Genomic DNA, 15,000 nt, shown 5'->3' with positions numbered 1-15,000 from the left:
TTATTATTATTATTATTATTATTATTATTATTATTATTATTTATATTATTATTATTATTATTATTATTTATATCATTATTTTATTACTACTACTACTACTACTACTACTACTACTACTACTACTACTACTACTACTACTACTACTACTACTACTACTACTACCAACGGGCAGCAAGGATATAATATTGCTTGGCTCTGAACTGCTTTTTATGTTTATGATGATAATAAATACACATTAATAGAACCATCATTGTTAAATTTGTAAAGGCGTTTAAAAAATGTTTTGGTTAAGATAAATATTAATTTTGGTCCTAATAATCTGATTTGGATGCCTCTGCTGTGTCATAGTTTACAGACTTTTGCTCTGACGTCATTGTCAGAAGATTCTCCTTCGAGTTCTTGGTGATATTTGGAGGCATTTTAGTCTGTGTTTAGAGTTCTGTTAGTCAATGTGCGCGGTCTTTTTTATTACTTGTGTTGAGATTGACTTAAAAATATGTATGTTCATGGCTTTATTGGCTGGTATATTTTGAGTAGTATATGTCCAAAATCTCGCTCTTTTGCTTCTAAGGTTTGTATGTCTAGATAGGTAGAGTTGTTGTTTTTTTTTTTAAAACACTTTTCATAGAGTGGCCGATTTTTAGATTGCTTCTAGCTAATGTAACCGTTTCTTGCTACTTTATAGATAGCGCATTTGTCCGAAAGTACCTTTTGCTAGATTTAAATCAAGCCCTCCTATCCTTAGTTGAAGATTTAAAGTGAAGGAATGAGTCGTCTAGAAATGTCCAACCAAACTTTGGTCCGTTAAATAAGATAATTAAGGTTCAAGTAGCTAGACATTAAAGGCAAAAGCAGACAATTGACGTTGACACAAGCCAGATACTTACCCCCCCCCCCCCCCCGCCCCCACCAATTTAAAAATGAAAAAAAAAACAAAAACAAAACAAAAAACCCAAATTGTGTAAAGATACAATAAATGTGATCGTATTAAATAGCCTATTCAATTAATGTAAAACGGACTATGATTCCACTTCGACTGACTAAGGCTCATTTCTTGGGAGTCAGTGTACACGAATGTCCAAGCTCCGACTTAAGCATGTCATTTATCTACCAGCAAGAAACTCAAATCCCATTGCTAATTTTGCGGAACATTACTACTTCCAGAATGTACAATGGAATCCTAATAAAGTCAACACAACCGACAAGAAAGATTAGTGGACTTTAAACAAGGTTGACCTTATCCAGAACACGGAACATACTTGGATAAAGAACATAAATTTTGGACTATCGAGTTGTTGACTTTAAGCAGAAATTGACTTAAAGAGTGTTGACTCAATGAGAAGTCCACTGTATCAGTCTTAGCTCGAAATTATTCCTCAGACAAAATTTCCCCTTGCGATTGATAAAGAAAATTTGTTGCATTTTTCCGTTTTGTTCTATTTTATTAGATAAGGGTAACTGAGATTGCAGGCAAATGAATAAAGTGTTCTCACCTTTGACGTTATATGCCCTGTAAATATAGGAATCACAAACGACACCCATGCCCCCACAGTTTGACCCAGCCCAGACAAGAATCCTGCGTGGGCGGGACTGAGATCTCCTGCGTTGGGAAGGAAGCCAATGAAACCGAACTGTATCCCAATGCCGGCAACAAGAAAGACAAAAAACACACTTACAAATTCATCAACAGGCAAGAGGACGAGTATCCCGACGCTCAATGCTAGAAGTGTTTTGGCTGTAAAGTATAATCATAAGAGACAAAAATATGTTACCAAAGATTAATTTTCAAACAGAACGTGCGAGCTTATATATAACGCAATATCCACTAAAAGTACTCGAAATGTTTTATATAAATGTGTGTGTGTGTGTGTGTGTGTGTTTGTGTGTGTGTGTGTGTGGATAGTAAATTAATAGATAAAATATGACTAATAGATGGATTAATGGATGGATAGATAGATAGATAGATAGATAGATCAATTGACAGATGGGTAGAAAATCAACGGAAAAGACAGATAAGACTCACAAACAGCCTCATATAGTTACGCATTTTCGTATTTGAAATTCTCTTTTTGACAACGAGGCTGTCTCCATATTGTCCAATAATAATGGAAATAGGAGTAACCATCAGAAACGGAACGGAAGACACCATGTTGACCTGTTGAAAAAATATTTAATACATTATTTTATGATTAACTCTTTAGGCGAAAAAATTACTTAACATCTTCAAAGACAATAAATACTAAATACGGTCATGTTTCGGACTCGGAACCCTTTTTCAACGGATAACAATGACCTAAAAACAGTAATACTTCAGAATTTAATCCTGATTTAACGTGAAGTATTTTCACTGTTATGGTTCATTGCTGAAGACGGAATGTGAGCCTGACACGTTCCCTGTTAATTATACATTTTTTTCTTTTTTTGAAGCTTTTATATTCATTTTTGCACACGACTTTTTCTTTCAACAAGAAACAAAATCAAAATAAGGTTCGAGAAAGAATGGTAACTAATTCATGCAACGAAACACAATGTATTTTGATGACAGGAGCTAACAATCTTTTTTATAGTAGGGTGATACTTTTGACGATGCTGACGATGATGATGTTGTTGATGATGATGATGATGATGCTGATGATGATGATGATGATGATATTGATGATGATATTGATGATGATGCTGAAGATGATCTTTAGAATTTGCCATTCATTTAATGCCATTTTAAAAACTCAAATTCATTCATTCATCCCATGATCTGATGATCGTCGGGGGGATACATGAGATGCAGCTCTCACCACATTCCGGTATTCTTCTCTATTGTTGGCCTTCTCCAAGAGTTCTTCCATCTTCATTCCTGTCCATTCTTTGATATTATCCATCCAAACTTTCCTTTGTCTTCCTCTTCTTCTTCCTTTTTCAATGGTGCCCTCCATCACCGTGGCCAAACCATGACAGTTTCCGCCTGTGGCGATGAGGGGTTTCTGTCGTCCTTCACGATCTTGCACCTCTCCCAGTACGTCTGTATTGGTTCTGTTCTGTGTACGGCACCCGCAGGAGTTTTCAATAACTTTTCATCTCAAAAGCAGAGATTCTGCGTTCTAATTCCGCAATTAATGACCATGACTCACAGCCGTATAGCAAGATTGAAAGTACCAAATTACGTTCCCTAAAACAACAAATATGCGTAACAATGTATGTTCCAAGCTAAAGTCCTTCTTCGGTGTGTACTAAGCCTAGCAAGCAAGACATGTATTGTTTACTGCTGTTTTTGTGAGATACAAGTTTTTAAAGTGTGAATTTTATATCTGCACATTCAAGAATTGTTATATTATACCAAGACGTGAGTTTTACATTTTTGGTATTGAGAATTTTAAAGAAAACTGATATTTTATTTCAAGCAATGCATCGATTTTGAACAGTCACTATTTTATGTATTCTCAAAATTGTTAAAGAATGAATGTCTGAATGACAATTAATACTGTAAAGCGCAGTTGAACACTTATGTGGAAGTTGAGTGCTATATAAATAACTTATTATCATTATCATCATCATCATCATCATCATCATCATCATCATCATCATCATCATCATCATCATCATCATCATTATTATTATTATTATTATTATTATTATTATTATTATTTATTATTATTATTATTATTATTATTATTATTATTAATTATTATTATTATTATTATTATTATTATTATTATATTATTATTATTATTATTATTATTATTATTATTATTATCATTATTATTGTTATTATTTTTATTATTATTATTATTATTATTATTATTATTATTATTATTATTAATTATTATTATTATTATTATTATTATTATTATTATTATTATTATTATTATTATTATTATATATTATTATTATTATTATTATTATTATTATTATTATTATTATTATTATTATTATTATTATTATTATTATTATTATTTATTATTATTATTCATCAACCAACAAAATAAAATAAAATTTTAAAAAAGTAAACAGCATGCAACGCATTTATTTATTAGAATTCAAACCTTCCAGTTGGGAAGCTTCAGAATGTTTTTCACAAATACCGATCCTTCCGTCATAATGGTGTAGTAGATGTAGTCAAAGGCAAATTGACTCAATAAAAATGCCCACACAGGAAGTGATCGCATGATTTCACCATATGGAATCTTGCAACTTGATTGAAGAGATAAATAGGGGAAAATAAATCAAGGTAAAGTTGAGGAAATGGCAACTAGCTGGCAACTTTGCAAGAAAAAATATCGGATAGAATATTGTGAATAACACAATAACTGACACAGAAGATAGAAAAATTCAAGATAAAAAGCCCATAATAAAAACTTGATCGCGGATCAAACCTCGGATCATCTGATTGATTTTCAGATTTGCAACAGTATAATGTAAACATTGTAAAAATTTGTCCGGGATTAAATCCCGAAAACTTGATTCTCAGTTTTTAAAAATATCAATATTCTTATATCAATAAAAAAAAATGAGCTTTTTATTTAGCGCAATATTGACTAAACGTGCTTAAAGTGCATCAGAAGGAACCAAAAGCCAACAGCAACACTGTTAAGGCGATATTACAGATTTATCCGACAGAGACAACGCTGTTAACGGACAGGTACTCATTTTACATTTGAGTGCGGTGTGAGAATTGAGTAAAGAGCCATTTCCAAGGACTCAACTATGCCCCGCTCAAAGCTGTACTCGGACCCAGGACCTTTCGATCCGAAGGCGAGTGCCTTACCACAAAAGCATTTTGTTCAAATTAATATTTCCATATATACCACCCATCTTTTCAAAACGGTATTAAGAATATGTGATACTCATGCTGACAATTTAATTTATTTTCAAGACTAGTGGAGAGCCCGCAATACTTGTGGGGAATAAAGGTTATTATATAAAGACACCCATCTATTTTACTTATTACACTCTCATATTGTTGAAACTAACATAGATCGAGACGAATCTTTTGAGCCATCAACGATCAAAATCGATAAGGTGCGTGCAATGAATTTGGCAATAGGGCGGCCGGTGAGATAGCGATTCCCGTCAAATAGGCTTCAACAATTGTGACATCACTTCCCTCGTCATGACGCATAGTAACTTAGTAACTGGTTCTAAACTATAGGAACAATGGCGGACGCCCTTATGAAATACTTCTCTGACGAGCAAAAAAGTGTATCTAGGTGAGAAGAACATTATAAATTTAATCATGTTTTAACTTTCATACATTCTGATCACATGACATGTGAAAAAGTTCTAGCCAGCATGAATAAGAAAAAGTATCGATTTTCTTTATTTAGAACCAAGCTGCTGGTTGTTGGGCCGACGTGACATCAGACTATTGAATCAGGGGCGTGGCTCTATTGGTTCAAATGGTGCCTAGCACCACATCCATGTTTTAAAAATGGATATAAGCATTTTTTAAAAATATATAAAACTGAGAAATGGTATATATCGCCTTTTATCAACAGTGCGAAACAGACTCCCTTTCTGTCACAACGCCTTCTCTCCACGCTTTTCTCCCGATTCACACAGTCCGTTGATGACTGTCAGCGACTGTGTACCATGAACCATGGCTGAGCGAGTGACTGGATTTCCCCACTCAAACGATTGCAATGAGCGGATTTTTGCTGGCACCATTTAAGGCTATTACTATAGTGCTGCCACATTGAATACCTGAGAAAATGGCTCGAATTTTTACTATCTTCACATACGAGAAAAAACCCGCCTCAGGTGCCGAGAAATTTTTGCTCCAACTCTGTTGGACTGGGGAATAATAGCTAATGTAGGTCATTTACGTCATAGTCATAGTATGGTAACTTCGACCATCTTTATTATTATCGAAATCACGATTATATAAGAAGTTCATTTGTCTCTCTCTCTCTCTCTCTCTCTCTCTCTCTCTCTCTCTCTCTCTCTCTCTCTCTCTCTCTCTTCGTCGTATTATTGTATATATTAATTTATTATTATTATTATTATTATTATTATTATTATTATTATTATTATTATTATTATTATTATTATTATTTTATTATTATTATCATCATCATCATCATCATCATCATCATCATCATCATCACATCATCATCACATCATTATCATTCATCACTCATTCATAATTTATTATTATTATTATTATTATTATTATTATTATTATTATTATTATTATTATTATTATTGCTGCAAAAATTGATATGAAGGAATGTGAACGAGTTAAGTCAAACATTTCTTGATAGTGATGCTATATGCTAAATGCATGATCTTCGCGTGAATATGCGTGTTTGACTTTGTGTGTGTGTGTGTGTGTGTGTGTGTGTGTGTGTGTATGTGTCTGCGCGCGCGTTCACCTCTCTCTCTCTCTCTCTCACACACACACACACACACACAGATAGGTAGATAGATAGATAGATAGATAGAGAGAGAGAGAGAGAGAGAGAGAGAGAGAGAGAGAGAGAGAGAGAGAGAGAGAGAGAGAGAGAGATCTTGTATGGTGTCATGTTTGATTTCCGATTCCGAAGTGGAATGGGGCTGTTTCATGACGTAACTACAGTACTCTTTTAATAGGCCATGGGCTGTTTACATTCTTACGCTTTGTAGGTTTTAAAATTACCCTTTGTTCGATTGACATTCAATGTCTGCATGTGTCCCTTTAGCCATTTCCCTCAGTGTCCAAACTCCAATCAATATATTCGTTCGTGATTTCTATAAACAAACTATTGAAAAGATTTGCAGGGATAGAAACATCACCATGCAAATTTACTTTACAAGTATGTAAGGTTTTTTTTTTCTTTCTTTTATATTTACAAATGTAGCATGTGTAAGACATTTTCGTCTGGCACCGCTTTATACTGTAAGCATGCCACACCGCTGCTATTGAATCCAATTACCAATTGTAATGCCAGCTTGAAGGGATGCAGGTTTTTTAAAATATATATCAGCGGTCAAATTATGGCAAATCCGAAGGCCAAAGGTCTAAGGACTCATAATTACGCCCCAAGACTAGTAACATCAGATATTCCAAATAACCATTCAATCAACGGGCAATAGAATTACCCTGAGTTTAAGACAGGTTTGCAATTTACTCGTGTATTGGGCGGTCATCTATTTTACTAATTATACTTCTGTATTATATTTTTAGATTTGTCGGTAAGTCTGTGCTCGATGATAAAAATCTAACATTGGCTTCACCGCACAATGTTGATTCCCAACCCTATTGGATAAAAATAATAGATAGATTATGAAACAGATATTCGATTTATGTAATTTATTGAGCAGAATATATTTAGATTCAAAACATAAGCAAAACCCCAAAAATTCTTATTGCTGATCATGTTAGCCTTAACTCATTCAACCCCAACACCGACTATAATATCCGTTGTTTACCCGGGTTACTTGTACCCGATGCCTATTTATTACATTTTTCCGAGTCAAATTATAGGCGTAGTATCAAAGCTAATGTTTTTAGTTTTTACGTTAATGGTAGTTGAATAAAACTATGTAGATCTATCCACATGCTCATTTTTAATACATTTTTTTTCCAATTTTGAAAAGTAGCAAAAATCTCTAGGATTGAGTGAGTTAAACTAGTTAACTGCTGCACTCTGGAAAGACACGTATTTTAAAATTTGGTCAGAAAACGCGTCCTTCAAATATCTATCGAATTAAATGACCCTCATCTTGACAAAAACTCTTCAAACCTTGGATCTTGCGAAGTTAAATAGTGTGTTTCGATAGCACGGCAGTTAATAGGTTAAATTCACTTGTTGATATAATAAACGTCGACATAATATAGGCACCATCAATTCGAACCGATGAATCACACATAAATAACGCAAAGTCTCTATAACAATTTGTTTGTTGAGCACCAGAGCGACAAAATGGTTCAAATATAGATACAGTAAGTCGGAAGAATCATGTTATTTGAGGCGTTTATTTCTTCTTCTTCTTTTTTTTTTTTTTTTGCTATTATAACATACCGAGTCTCGGAATTTGTCAAGCTTCTGTAAAAACGAGAAGTATTATACGAACGAGGGAAAGATTCGAAGTAGCGCATTATTGTTGACTTTTAATTTCATCACGGAATACGCATTAATTTGGATGGAAGACTGGGATCAAAGGGTTAATAATGCTATAATGTGACTAGTTGGCTCAACTGTAGGGTGTCTGGTCTTGTCACAAAGTCACTTATATATTACCCTCCCGATTCAAGTGTGAATGAGTTCATGACTTTTGATAAGAGTGTTAGTGCAAAAAGGACGTCTTAAAGTAAAGGAGACTGGTACTGTATGAAATGGAAATATGGGGAATAAATGAAGCATTTTAAAGCGCGTTAAGCACGGTAGATCCATTGAATTGAGCTATACAAATATTGTTGTCTATTTATTCATAATATTAACCTCTAGTGAGCAACGTACGCACTCTTTAATAAAATTAAAAAAAAAATTATTCCTTGCAATATGACAACAGTCCCTAACCCTGACCCAAAATGACAGCGCGGATGTTATATTTTGGTTTATCTTCATGAAAAATTCTAATTACTTACCAACGGTCCCTCTTCTCGTGAAATCTATGTTTTGTTATGAATTTCGCCTCATCTTCATTGATAAAGCGATTGGTTTCTGGAAAATTTGTCAGGACCGATATCACAACAACTGCAAGTATTATTTGGGTTCCTCCTGAAATATGGAACAAAAGTGTGATGTAAAAAAAAAAAAAACTGGTTCCAATCTCATTGAAAGTGTAAAACCACAATTCCGGAGTATTGCACACCTACCTTGTGTAAATGATTTTCTGGTTTCAGAGTGATGGCACCTTATTTTGTAGTCTAAATATATGCTGGTCGTCAATAAAGATCATCCATCCTTGCTCTTTTACTTTCCCCTAATCATAATAATCTACCTATACATCCTGCTAATAAATAGTTGTTATCCAATTTGTCATCTATCCATTATTAATCCCCCGAAGGACTGGTTACACAAACACTTCCAATAATTTTGGAACCAGAAAAGTAGATCTGACTTTAGACTTTTCTGCCCTATTAAGATGAATCATGGGGGTCCCGATAGCTCAGTTGGTAGATCGATCCCGGGTGCAATTCAGAATTTTTTCTGACTTTCCTTTCCACCCAGCAGTGATTGGGTAGCTGAGTCTATTAGGTCTTGCGGAAAGTACTTTGCGATAGACTAGCGCCCTGTCCAAAGGGTGAGCAACAAATTGTTATTGTCCATTTCGCGTAATAGAAACCGGAATAAGCGCCATATCCATGGGCCAAATGGCTTTGAATGACTACTTTATGATGAATAGTGTTAAGTTGAAAATAAAGAAATAAACTAAATGAAAATCTACATAAGACGAATGCCCTTGTTTTTTCTTCTGTATTGATCTGGAGAAAGAAATGTCGACTGGGACAGTTTACATAATAAATCAATGTAGTCACACACTGTCCTTTGTTGCCGTTCTTATAGATGGAACAAAACTGGCGTCACTCAGCTCTTTATTATTGTTTTTTAGATAACCATTTTAATGATAAGATGTCGCTAAATTCTATCAATCATGATAAACGCGTTTAAGGTTACTTACAATTTCGTGTGCGTGTACAACTGGCAGATGTATTTTATCTAAAGACATTCCATCAATTCTGCATCAGACTATGAATACGAATGAAGACACAAATCTCTTCCTGTAATGCTGACAACTGTTTGTCCTTATTTTGCCGGTATTGTTAGGCGGTATTACAGTTTTTTTTTCCCAGACAGAGACAATGCTGTCATCGGCTATGTACTTATTCTACATCTGAGTACGATGAGAGAATGTGAGTAAAGAGAGTTTTCCAAGGACTCAACTATGCGCCGCTCAGAGCGGGATTCGAATCCTTCCGATCCAAAGGCGAGTGTCATATTACACGATGAGTTAGCCGCTAAAACATTAGTCGTGATAAATAAGACTGAACATAATATCCATAGGTGTCAAATACCGCTAATATGGTAATGGAGTTTTGATTCTTAAATTTCTTGTTTGCTAAGAATCATCTTCCAAATCTAGTAATTGTCGAACATTTTCTTACAACAAAAAATGTGAAATTAGAGAAATAGCTTTTTAGTGTACATAACACATTTGTAAATTTTTAAAGCAAGGTTTTCGTTAAGGTTACTCATTCATGAAATCTTACCTAGGACATAAAAGATTATAGGCCATCCTCCCTGAAACTTTACTTCGCAGCCAATCAGGGATAATAGGAATGTGAACCTAGTCCCAGAAGCAAAACCTGGATTGTTAAAGAAAAATTCGTTTGGTTATCCAGTAATATTATAATATGCCCTCAATTTATGTGGGAGCCTATTATCGTATATTATCATTATTATACACTTATGCTTACTTTATTTGAAAAATTCGATTATCCAATATCATTAGACCCCCTTCCTCACTTACTTATTGAAGATCGCCTCCTAATCTTCGTACTCGGACGCTTTGGCAGCTTCTCTGATTTGTTGAGTGAGTTCTAATAATTGAAGTCGGTCTGCTGTGATGGATCTTAGTTATTCTAAATCCTTATCGCATCTCAGTTTTTGTGTGTCATTGAAGCAATTGAGGTCATTATTTATCGTATTGTGTTTGCTTGTTGTGGGTCTGCCTTTGTGTTTGTTATTTTCACTGGTGTAAATAATAGCGCAATCGCCCCTTTATTTTCTGGGAAAACCAAATTTTACTAAGCACTATAAAAACCTAGCAGTTCAAGAACTTTTATCTACCGGGCTTCGATTAAAACAGATTGTGATGCATAACGATATCCTGGCCACAAAATAAATTAACAAGATCCAATCATAGTAAAAAAAATAAAGAATACATTTTGATAAGAAATGATACAGGTGAGGTCATTGGAGAAGAAGAATGATTATGTAGAGTCAAACTCGTTCCTAGTGTGCGCCCCTAAGATCGCGCAATGGCATTGGAAACTTGTTTGATTTTTCAAACACAGGAGTTCAAGAATGTTATCATATTACCCTCAATACACGAAGTCCATTCCATAGATATGTTTCCCTCCCTCAAAACTTCCCAAACTCGGTGCAGAATAATGAAATTTGACTCAACTTTGCATTAACCTCTTTATAGGAGGTGAGCACAATTTTAATCACCACTGTTGAATGGATAGAAATCTATCTTCCTTAGTTCTGTTGATAGTTTAGTCATGATGTCCGGCATAATAAATGCTGGGGAACTGAGGGGATCTTTTTCAAGGTGTGACGTTCGAGTAATGACATAGTTTTCACTTTTACTCAGAGTCTACCCCAGACATACACAGGGACCCAGTAACTGCCCCTGATGGCAATGCACCACCAATTCTAACCACCAGAAAGCGGATTCGAGCGATTTCTGATCGACAAAGAAATATGGAGAATGACAGCCGGCCTGGGAAGTCTGTCAATGCTTGTGGTGGTGCAGGAATGTCAGTTGTTGATCAATCCCTGGCTGAAGATAAGAGAAAATCACCATGCTATGAGATTGCTGAAGAATTGTTTATGTCAACAACGTCTGTTTGCCGGATTCTCACTTGCCGAAAAACTGGAAAAGAGAAAAATATTCTCAAAATGGGTTCCACATTTGCCGAAACTAGCTGAAAAAGAAGATCGTATCAATTTCTTAAGATAATTCATTCGTCAGTTTTGAAGAGAGAAATACATGTTTGAGATCTAATGGTCACTGGAGATTAAACCTGGATATATTCTGGGGACCCAAAGACAAAATGAACTTCCGGAGACAAAGATTTGAAGCAGCAGAAGCCATTATTTTTGCAACAAATGAAGATGTCAAACAGCTGGAAAATTCGTCTTACGCCACTGCATTTAAAGGCTGGTTACAGAGATTGAAGAAGTGTATCGGAAATGGTGGTTGCTTTGTTGAATAGACCATATTATAATAAAGGTTATTTGTGCCAAGTTTCAGTATCCTGTAGCAATGACTATGAAAAATGTCTTTTTATTTTTTTTTTTTGAGGAAAATGTTTGCCTAAAATTAAAGCCCTATATCCACTGAGTTAAAGATGTTTTTGAATTTTGAAAATCAATTCATAAATAAACAAGTTATGCAGTTTCAAAGGTGTCATTTATTTGGATGACCCGCAAAGAGGAAAAAAAAACACGAAAATATGGGACGCTTTTTCGGCATTTTCTTCGACCTTTGGTTGTATCTTGTGTAATAAGTGGATTAGAAGATTGAAACTTGGTAATTTTATGGCAAACTTGACAGAGAATATGATGAAAACATTAGAAGAGTTCTAACTTATATAATTTTAGAGCTGGATGGTATATAACACACACACACACACATACACACACAGATAGATAGATAGATAGATAGATAGATAGATAGAGAGAGAGAGAGAGAGAGAGAGAGAGAGAGAGAGAATGAGTATAACACACACACAGAAATATATTAAGAAATGAGTATATAACACACACACACACACACACACACAGAGAGAGAGAGAGAGAGAGAGAGAGAGAGAGAGAGAGAGAGAGAGAGAGAGAGAGAGAGAGAGAGAGAGAGAGAGAGAGATTGCGTATATAAACGAAAGAAATATAAAAGGTTAAAGACAAATTGGACAAGGAGACAAAGGTTACTGAAGGAACGTGACTTGGAAAACAATAATTAAAGCCATGCGGAGATTGTAGATCATATTGCAATCGAAAACTTTTAACATTATAATTTCTTAAATTCTTGTAAATCAAACAGTCAAATCATCAGCTGTTTATTGAACCCAAACGCAATGGCAGACGATAAACACCCCTCTGCCACTGAGACCGCGCAGACATTTTGACTAGTCATGAACTTTAAAACGAGGTCAACCAATCAGAAAGCACTTTGTCACGACCCGAATGAAGTGCAAATTAGGATGGTGTTTTGTAAAATACGGGAAAGGTACTCGCCAAATTCATATGAAATTTTACAACCAAAAAAGAAGAAATGTTCATGTATTACCTTGTCAGCGACAAAACCTCTACGCCGGTAGTTTTAGAAATATTTTACTCCAAAGAGTAAAAATCTATTTTTAACGGTCTTTTGGTAATCGTACGACCTTTTTTTCTAACTGTGTGCCAACTTTCAGTCATATTCATCGATAAACAGCGTCGTAATTAATTTTTAAAAATAGCATATACGAAACGGCTTCGTCCGAGGCGACCAAAAGAGATAGGCAGAGCCACCGCGCACGACCCACTTTCTCTGCTGGGCTTAGTTCTGCGCACAGACGACCGCTCGAACCAACTCTCTCTCTCTCTCTCTCTCTCTCTCTCTCTCTCTCTCTCTCTCTCTCTCTCTCTCTCTCTCTCTCTCTCTCTCTCTCTCTCTCTCTCTCTCTCTCTCTTCTCTCTCTCTCTCTCTCTCGTGTCTATTAGTTGTTCGCCCATATAAATATATATATATATATATATATATATATATATATATATATATATATATATATATATATATATATATATATATATATATATATATATATCTCTCTCTCTCTCTTCGCAGTCTTTTATAGTTCATTTCCCCCTCTATCTTTCATTTAGTTATGCCGGACCAAAAAAGAAATCAAATGGAAAGAAGAAGAGGGGGGGGGGGGGGGGGGGGGGGGGGGGGGGAGGAGGAGGCGGGGAAAGTAAGGAGGCAAGTGATATTTCAATATTTTCACTTCATAACGGTAATACAGTCATTGCCGATTAATTTGATGATGAAAAAATGACTGATGCAACTTTGATTAATACCGTGATTAAATGAATGGTTAGAATTTTGGAGGGGGGTATCTGATGATGATGATGATGATGATGATGATGATGATGATGATGATGATGATGATGGTGATGAGGTGAAGGGGAGGTTGATGAAAAGGAGGAGATGAGAAGGAGAATTGTATTGATGGTGTTAAATATGGTAACTTACAATTTCTAGCAAGATGATGTTGATGTTGATTGAGAGGTGAGCTTTTTTTAAGAATTAAGATAAATAGAGAGAGACGCCAATTTTAAATTTGGCTCACAGGAGTTTCAGACACCACTCGTAGGAATTTCAATGCCGAAAGAGGAATTTCCGCACACAAGAAAAAGGAATTGGAATGGTATTTGGCATTGTGTTTACATATTGTATAGTTCTAAATAGATAACTGATTAGAATTATACTATGATACATAAACACATTGCCAAATACAATCCCAAAGTTTCCTTATTTCAAATGAAGTAAAGCACCAAAATCAAATGGTAGAGATTGTAGTACTGGTGGTAGTGAGGATGACGTGGTGTTGGTGGTTGTAGAAATAGTGGTAGTGATGATGAAGATGTGATAGTGGTTGTTGTTGTAGTAGTAGTGGTAGTAATGATGATGTGGTGGTGGTGGTGGTTGTAGTAGCAGTGGTAGTGATGATGATGTGGTGGTGGTGGTAGTGATGAAGAAGAGGTGGTGGTTGTAGTAGTGGTGGTAGTGATGATGATGTGGTAGCTGTTGTAGTAGTATTAGTGGTAGTGATGATGATGTGGTGGTTGTAGTAGTAGTGGTCGTGATGATGTGGTGGTTGTAGTAGTAGTGGTAGTGATGATGTGGTGGTAGTGGTTGTAGGAGTAGTGTTAGTAATGATGTGGTGGTAGTGGTTGTAGTAGTAGTTGTAATGATGATGTGGTGGTGGTGCTTGTAGTAGTAGTGGTAATGATGATGTGGTGGTGATGGTTGTAGTAGTAGTGGTAATGATGTGGTGGTGGTGGTTGTAGTAGTAGTGGTAGTGATGATGTGGTGGTGGTGGTTGTAGTAGTAGTGGTAGTGATGATGATGTGCTAGTGGTGGTTGTAATAGTAGTGGTAGTTGCAGTGATGATGATGTAGTGGTGGTGGTTGTTGTAGTAGTAGTGGTAGTGATGATGTGGTGTTGGTGGTAGTTGTAGTAGTAGTGGTAGTGATGATGATGTGGTGGTGGTGATTGTAGTAGTAGTGGTAGTGATGATGATGTGGCGGT

The 15,000-nt window shown here is 35.4% G+C and overlaps 1 protein-coding gene across 1 annotated transcript in view; it reads right to left on the bottom strand.

Annotated features, from left to right (window-relative positions):
- Positions 1–15,000, bottom strand: part of LOC144971804 (putative inorganic phosphate cotransporter) — a 33,755-nt gene that overhangs the window by 7,363 nt on the left and 11,392 nt on the right. Inside the window, exons 7-11 of the mRNA XM_078912881.1 lie at positions 10,187–10,282; positions 8,561–8,693; positions 4,038–4,185; positions 2,024–2,155; positions 1,494–1,735 (exon numbers count right to left, since the gene is read on the bottom strand). Of these exons, the coding sequence (XP_078769007.1) occupies positions 1,721–1,735; positions 2,024–2,155; positions 4,038–4,185; positions 8,561–8,693; positions 10,187–10,282 (524 nt within the window). The 3' untranslated portion in view covers positions 1,494–1,720. The remainder of the gene's footprint in view (positions 1–1,493; positions 1,736–2,023; positions 2,156–4,037; positions 4,186–8,560; positions 8,694–10,186; positions 10,283–15,000) is intronic.

The sequence above is a fragment of the Berghia stephanieae genome, chromosome 4 (genome assembly GCF_034508935.2).
Source record: "Berghia stephanieae isolate SIO BIC M18660-M18661 chromosome 4, UCSD_Bste_1.3, whole genome shotgun sequence".
NCBI classification, from domain to species: Eukaryota; Metazoa; Mollusca; class Gastropoda; order Nudibranchia; family Aeolidiidae; genus Berghia; species Berghia stephanieae.
Note: the sequence above shows the minus strand (reverse complement) of the source record. Positions and strands in the feature narration are given on the sequence as shown.